The sequence below is a fragment of the Chaetura pelagica genome, unplaced genomic scaffold (assembly GCF_000747805.2).
Source record: "Chaetura pelagica isolate M959 unplaced genomic scaffold, ChaPel_1.0 scaffold199, whole genome shotgun sequence".
NCBI lineage: Eukaryota > Metazoa > Chordata > Aves > Apodiformes > Apodidae > Chaetura > Chaetura pelagica.
This window is the reverse complement of record NW_009970714.1, coordinates 2,514,285-2,522,544: the sequence shown is the minus strand read 5'-3', so window position 1 is coordinate 2,522,544 and position 8,260 is coordinate 2,514,285. Positions and strand designations below refer to the sequence as shown.

At 39.5% G+C, this 8,260-nt stretch overlaps 1 protein-coding gene across 1 annotated transcript in view; it reads right to left on the bottom strand.

Annotated features, from left to right (window-relative positions):
* Nucleotides 1-1,005: 1,005 nt before the first annotated feature.
* Nucleotides 1,006-8,260, bottom strand: part of ACTR3B (ARP3 actin-related protein 3 homolog B (yeast)) — a 54,475-nt gene continuing 47,220 nt past the window's right edge. Inside the window, exons 10-12 of the mRNA XM_010006019.1 lie at nt 3,217-3,342; nt 2,686-2,769; nt 1,006-1,957 (exon numbers count right to left, since the gene is read on the bottom strand). Coding sequence (XP_010004321.1) covers nt 1,862-1,957; nt 2,686-2,769; nt 3,217-3,342 — 306 coding nt within the window. The 3' untranslated portion in view covers nt 1,006-1,861. The remainder of the gene's footprint in view (nt 1,958-2,685; nt 2,770-3,216; nt 3,343-8,260) is intronic.

Here is an 8,260-nt window from a genome sequence, read left to right as displayed (position 1 = left end):
AAGAATGAGCACGAGCTTTCAAAGTGAGTTTCACTTGCTTTTTGAAAGAAGTTTCCCCACCCTCCCCCCCTCCAAAAAAAAAACAGGTGCCCATGCCTTATGTCAGGAGTGCAGAGCAAAAATGCCACCTCTTGCTAACTCTCAAAGGTATCTCAATACATGGCTAACACTGGTTGCAGGCCACACATAACTATGCCACATTCCCTTTTCTGCAGCACTAAGAGCCTGGACTCTAGCCATATCAAGCCCCCGGGTGCTGAATTCTGCTGTACAGACCAAAAACCCAAGCAGCCAGCAGTTATGTGAAAAACTTGAAACACAGAATTAAACAGAGACAAGCTGATGTAACACTGGAAGAAGCTGAAACAGCACACAGTAAATTTGATACATTATCCATGTTCTTCTCGGCCAGAAGACTGAGAAAAGTAAGCTTCAATGTGTCTCTCCTGAAAGCTGAGCTTAAGTTCAAAACCATTCAGAATCAGGCTTGAATCATGGAGTCTCATTTTGTTTAATTTCTAATTTATGCTGAACAAATAATTGCTTGGTCTCAATCCCTCCATGTCAGTGAAAATCAAATTAATGTGTCATGCAAAATTTTTATTGGGCTACACAGTTACAAAACCACTGCTGCCAGAGGTCAGTTAATTATCACTACAGACAGAATATGCAGGATTTCCTAGCCTATTCAGATTTAAATCACAGAAGAATAAACACTGTGCCCACAACATGTACTCATAATAGGGTAGTTAAGCCCTGCAACAGGTTACCCAGAGATGTTAAGAAACCTCCATTTACAGAGATCCTTGAAACTTGACTGGCCCTCAGCAACCATATCTGACACTAAAGTAGAGTACTGCACTAAGCAAGAGTCTGGATCAGGTATCTCCAGAGGTCCCTTCCAACTCCAGTGTGACTGTGATTCCACAGATACTGACATATAAATGGAAAGCTAACCCTGTAAAATAAAATGGACAGGTATATAAATCATGACTACCACAAACATTCATAAAGATGTTAACAGCATTTATTTCACTGGTCCAAGGCCCGTGTCATCCACCATTCACCAACATCAAAACAAAACGTTGTCTTCTATAAAACAGCTTCAGAAAATTCAAAACAAAATAACAGTGGCTATTATAAACTTCATACAATACTGCAAATCACTTATTTTGTATCATCCAAACATGAACAAATCAGTTTCTAGCATACATGGTGCTTTTTATTTGCCAAAAACACACCAGCACAACTCCAACACATGCCTCACACCTGGCAAGGCATAATAACATCGCTCCGTGACACTGACAGCTGTTCGTGCTTAGAACTACTCATCAATTCACCCTACCATATATCATAAAATACAAAATTATATGAAAACCCTACATTTACAAATTACAGTCCCAATCCTGCAATCTAATCCATTTGGGCAAGTACCTGCATCCATTCAAACTTCCCTGAAGGCAATGTGGTAATTAGTGCTCCATTGCTAAAGATTTGATTGCAGAATCGGGGCACAAGTGAGAAAGATTGAAATATTTCCACAAGCAGTAAAACACTGCCTTCTTCTTCTAGGTTCAGTTTCAGTAGTATTTGCACAACCTCCTAAACCAAAACTTACCTATTTTCAATTACTTCACATTTAGGAAGAAAGGATAGGCTTTAAAGTAGTCAGCAGAGCAATGGCTTTTACTGAAATGACTTGGGACTCTAAGTTGTGCTTTAGTGCACAGTGGTGATCCAAATGCTTCCAAGAGTTAACCACATCTCACTTCAGTATTTACAGTATCTGTTGCCTGCCTCTGCAACACAGGAGTTTCTTCACCAGAAAGATGTTGGAGATCTTGTTTCCATTAAACGAGCATTAGGACATGACTCCAAAAACAGGATTATGACGACAAATACTAGGGCCATACTCTTCATAGTCTTTCTTGGTGTGACATACTTGGAAAAACTCTGGCTATGAAAATATAAACAAAAACATTAAGAATACACCAAGTAGGGAAACTGACTAATAAACTAATGCGTTAACATTTATTTTTAGATAGCAGGTGATGGAGCACTGGCATAGGCTGCCCAGAAAGGTTGTGGAGTCTCTTTCTCTGGAGACTTTCAAGACCCATCTGGATACATTCCTGTGTGGTCTGCCCCAGGTGTTCCTGCTGCACCAGGGGGTTGAACTCAATCTTCAGAGGTCCCTTCCAACCTCTATGATACTATGATTCATGATGTAGCATTATATTTTTGAAACAGAATAAAAATTAGGATATGAATACAATTAATCAAGGCAAGTTTGTCTGGATAGCAGACTGCTTTTAAAAACAGCACTAAGAAATCCCATTTCAGAGAAAGGAACTGCTCCCATTTTCCTGCACTTGCTTCTCTCTCACATTTAAAGACCCAATTAATTTGATTGCTGACTTCAAGAATAACGGGACTGCAACTATCATATAAAAGCCACTTCAGAATTATGTCAAATCATTATATCCTTACTCAAGTAAAGCCCCAACTTGCCCTGTATGAATTTTACTGAGATAAAAGTTGGGTATGGATTCCAGAATGTGACACAGTTTAGACTGTCACAATGAAAAGGTTTAAAACTCAGATCAGTTATTCTCAGATCAATTACAGTTAGGAGATGACACACACAAAAAAAAATTCAGAATAATTTTGATAAAAAAAACTTACTGTTGAAGCCAGCATGGAACCACCAAACCAAACAGCATAACGCTGCATGTGATGTGTTATCACTTGAACTTCAACTGGTTTCGGCTAAGAAAAAACAGTTCATATTTAGTTGGTTCACATTTTCTGGCAAGAGCCTTCCAAACTCAAAATCCTCAGACTCAGACACCTTTACTTCTTCATTCACATCACTATCTCACACTTATCACTTTGTCTGCCATGTTCCCTAAGAGACCAAGTCATAAAACCCTTCATGATTAGTACGCTGAAGGACACAACAGTTAAATCTCTCTTGCCTACTGCTATGATCACACATCCTATAGAAGGGAAACCAGAAATGCCCCTAGAGACTGTAAAGTTCCTGTTAAGACATGTCATACATTGCAAGGCTACCAATATATTTAACAACACGCACACATATATATACACCCACTACTCATTTTACAACACTGCATTTTCACTAGTAAGGTGAAACTTTTGAATTCTATTTCTTTCACTGCTCATGTAATTAATGCACTTGAAATTCTTACTTACTTTTATCCGACCACCGCTGAGCTCCTCACTAAGTCGCAGTCTTGCATCCACAACTCTTTTCAAATCCCTTTGCAGTCGTCGTCCAAAGTCCCTGAACATCGTGGATCCTCCTGAAAGGACCACATTCTGTACAGAAATTAAAGACACATTCTTTAAAACCATCTTCAAGCAAGTTTCCCAAAAAGCAACATTGCAGAGGTGATCGTTTGGATGTTAACATCACTAGGAAAATTACAGGCTACATAGAACACCTTAAGCATTGCTCAATTTCCACAGGAGGTCCAGAGTCCCCTACTTTCTTCTTTTTTCTCCCTTTAAGAGTTCTATGTAGAATATATTATGAAAAAAAGAGAACGACTCCATTGAATTGGTGAGCTAGTACCCTAACTGTACAGTACTACCTGTGCAGAACAGCAGAAAAGACACTATATCAAAAGGCTTCCCAGGGATGCTCACAGTCAGCTGTTTTAGCCCTGATCCTTAATAAGGCTCTAGCCTACTAGTATCTTTCCAAAAGCTGTAGTTACCTAGAACTCCTTTTTTAATTTTATTTTTTGAGTTAAGCTTCCAAAACTCAGCAACCAGCAAACCCAAGGATTCTTCAAAAAGGTACCAAACCTCCATAGAGGAGTGCAGTACACAGAAAGGTACAATGCCTCTCACTTTTCTTATCTGTACCTGCTTGCCTGGTACTACTTAGTTTTCAGAGCAGAACCAAAAGCCTCTTAGCCCAGACTTGTACTTGGATTCTAAATCACAGTTTTCAAATGTCACCACCTTAAATCTCATGACGTTGCAGTGTCATAGACTAAGGCATAAGTAATTTCAAAAGTAGAGGGATTCAAACAAGGAATCTTAGAACATAACATCAGTAGCAGCAAAAATGCATTTCGTAGTCAGAAAAATGAGTTCTATGTGACAAAATGCCATGTGTGCCCATGCACACTGTTGCAACTGACAACCAAAAGGGCCACTTGGTGGTCACTAAACCCCCTGATATGCCTTAGACACATGCACAAGGAACTCAACTGAGATGGAGAGTTCATTACACACGGGTCAAACGATTACCTCAGTAACAGGTTTTGACACTGCAGATCAAGACTGTGCATACAATCAAAGAATCCCTGAACCACTGTCTTCAGCCAGGAAGCCCTGCACACAGATCTGAAGAGTCGAAGACATGTATAATAAGTGTTTACACTTGCAGGCTGCAGAAGTAACTGCTTGGATTTTAAGCAACAGATAACAAGAAAAATCTTGTTTGTAACTTGTGAAGTGAGAAGGAAGCTGTTTGTTTATTCATGAAAAAATCTCTGCACATCATAAGAAATATTACAGTAGAAAAAACTCCTTTCTTCACATTATCTACAGTATAGAAGTGTGTAACAATGCAGTGTACTTAAAAGAAATTCATATATTCCCATAACATTACTGAAACATTTTCCAAAAGAAAGAGGAGAGCAGAGAAGAAAAGAGTCACACCTAGAAACCACAGTTGGTTCTGAAATTAAAGCAGGAGGGAGATTCCTCCTGCTCTCCCAATACAGAACATCTATTAACCTGCCTCAAAGTGGTCACGCATGCCACATGGGAAAAGAAAACTGCTAATGGAGAAAAAAGACAACAACCAACCTGAGTGATGAAATAGCAATTAAAAAGATGCCATCAGAAAATATTACCTGGAGATAATGAAGTTGGTGAAGGCAGTAAAAGCAGTAATTGTATTCCAAACAAATTAAGCTTCAAGTATACTCCATAAAATGGACAATCCTACCACTAAAAATAGATTTCAAAATACACCCAGGAATAATTGTTTGAATACGACTGAGTTTGTTTGAATGAGACTGACTCATACAACTTCAGAGTCAGCAGCAACACTGGGAGGATCTTTTATCATTCCAGGGTTTAAGGACAAACTTTTTAGCAAGGTCTGTAGTGATAGGACAAGGGGTAAAGGTTGTAAACTGAAAGAGGGTAGATTTAGACTAGATATTAGGAAGACTTTTTTTACCACAAGGGTGGTGAAACACTGGAATAGCTTGACCACAGAGGTGGCAGCAGCCCCAATCCTCCATCCCTGGAAACATTCAAGGTCAGGTTGGATGGGGTTCTGAGCAACCTGACCTACTTGAAGATGTCCCTTCTCACTGCAGGGGAGCTGGACGAAGTGACCTTTAAAGGTCTCTCCCAATCAGAACCATTCTGATACTAAAGGTTACTACACCTTCCTCAGATTATTATTATTCAAGTACTTCTACACACCACAACTCAGCAAGTCAGTCTTCTGCAAGGAGGTCAGAAGCCAGGCAGCCCTCTCTCACAATGAAAGCAGAATGCATACACATTCCTCACCCCTCAAACAACACACCCACCACTTACCAAGGACCCAGTGAAGGTGGGAAAAGACTGTCAGATTAAGGGAGAATAAAAAAACAAACAACAAAACACCAAGAAACCACCCCCTACAGCAAAGTAACTTCTCTAGAATAACTGAGCGCAAAGCAACACAGTAATATCAGTAACTACTTATTGAAAAACATAACAACAATGAAGCATAATAAATACATCTATGGAGAAAGCTTACTTGTGATGTTTGGGTTTTGAGCCTGTCTGGGAATTCTGTCTTCCCAGAAAAAGACATCAAGGAAGTTAAGATTCAAGTATCCATTTCCAGTGGATTCCTTTAAACAAGACTTCTAATCTTACTCTACTCAAACACACTTTGGCTGGTTTAACAGCTCCAAGCAGACCACAGGTTTCCACAGCTAACATTGATTATCACATCATCTGACAGAAAGAAGCTCCATCTGAGTTTTACTTTTATAGCTAGCAGGTTGAAAATTTCAGTTATTTTTGAAGAATGTATTCCCTTAGAAGAGAGGACTGGAGACCTTTCACGTATGTGAAAAAACTAACCACAAGAAAATAATGAAAGTAGGACATTTCTGGAAAGAAACCAACGGGGTGAACACCAATCATCCCAGAGGGCTGGCAAGAAATTTCTCACTTTCCATCCATTCCTTTTGCTTCTCTCATAAACTCCATGATACTAACTTTCTTTATATCATTTCTGGTACTATGCCTGTACAGTACAGTGCTGCAGAGATAAGAAGCTACCTAACAAAACAATCCAGTTACTCTAATAGAAATCTGTATCTAAAAGTTTACATAAAAAAATCTAGAAGGCTAAATCAGCTTCTGCAGAACTCAACACTACCAAACACAAAGTACTGAACTGGTCTGTGCCTCTTCCTACTGCACCTTGTAACACAGTGTAAGCACACTCTCAGCTGGACATTTCAGACTCTGCAGCAACAGTCTGAGAATCATCCACTGCTTTTCTGTAAATATGAACTCCAGCACCACATTCCAGTATGCTCTCCTTTCACATGACAGGCTAAATTAAAGTTGTTTAACATGAACCAAATCGCCAGAGACAAGTAACAAGAGCAATATATGACCATTAATAAAAATCATTACAGCTCAAAACTAGATGAAACCAAGCACTTCATGAGCAAGTGAATTAATTAAGCCACATGCCTCTAAGTTTACCTAAAATTGAGCAGCATTTCCCAACACTGTAAGCAAAGTATAAGGAGAAAAATTATACCTATAAAAAATAAATATTACAAAGAAGTGTATTGTGAGAAACTTTAAAAAATAAGTTTGAATTGTAATGATGAAAAAACAATTCATGTTTCTTTAAAATAATGATTTTCAATGTTAATTTCACAGTCCAGGCAATAGGAAAAGATTTCAGCATAACTTCTTGTCGTGCTGTTCCACAGAAACGTGTCTGTACACAGGCAGAAAAGAAACCACAAAATACTGCAGGTGCACTGAGCTACTGTTAAACCAAGTAGCACGGGTCATGTTATAAATTTAAATACAGTTGTGATAGGAATAAACAGGGCTTCTCCTCAGTACTCCCGTGCTACACTAATGGTGTTAATCACTTGAGGCTTCCACAAGAGGTAGCAGGAACTCCTTTATTTTCCCATTTCTTAATGTCAGTGCTGTATGATACCCCTGCCTGGCAGTCTCTCCAGCCTTACCTCACCCACAGAGCCTCCCTGCTCTGACCGTAGTAATTAACAGCAAACATTGTCCTCCTTGAGGATACCTACCATTTCGGAGAGGAAAGGCAAGAGCAGGGTTGATAACAGAGAGGTAAGCTGTGAACCATCACAGGCTGTATTTCTCCCTGCTGCCAGACACCTCACAGCGGTCTGCCAGCGCCATCTACACACCACGCAGCGCATGGGAAGCTGCCTTCACACTATCTACCAGCTATTCAAGTTAATTAGGGGGTTATTTACCACTCCTTTTGCCTCCCACACCCCAGATCTTCCCAGGCTTTGAGGATGGTTGGTTATGAGCGGGACAGTCAACAGTTTAAGCCTCTGAGACAATGCTGATATAAAAAATGCAGTCCAAATCTTAGTCGTATCAGCAATTCACTACTGTCCACAACAGCTGCACACCCAGCTAAAATGTCACCCTTTTTAAGGAAAAAAAAACAATATTGTTAAAATCCTGTCTCCACACACCTGTGGAGTTTCCACTGAAAACGTGAATCGCTCATCTACAATAAAACACCACACTTGCCAATAAAATACAGTCCCCATCTCATGCAATGTGTTCAGCTTGAGAAGCTAGCTGGAGGTTAAGGATGCTACAACTTGATCACTCGTGTTTTGAATCAGGTTTATTTTAATATGCTTAGCTTGGATCTTTCAGAGATATTTCTGACAGAATTTACCTGGCTTCAGATGTCACCTTCAACTCTTTCATCTATATTTTTGTGCCAAAACAACAGCACAGCTGAAAGAAATCAGGTGTTAGGACTGCAGTGACCCTACCTTACATCCTTTCTACTGGGAGAAGGCACAGACCACAGGAATCTCAATACTGTTCTCATCTCCTGTTACCATCTAAACTCTGGAAGTACCTGAGAAGAGACTTCAGATAGCAAAAATGGAAGATAGAGTGTGGAGTAAGAGTGACAATTTCTAAACCCATTACCAACTAAAAAGAAAAATAC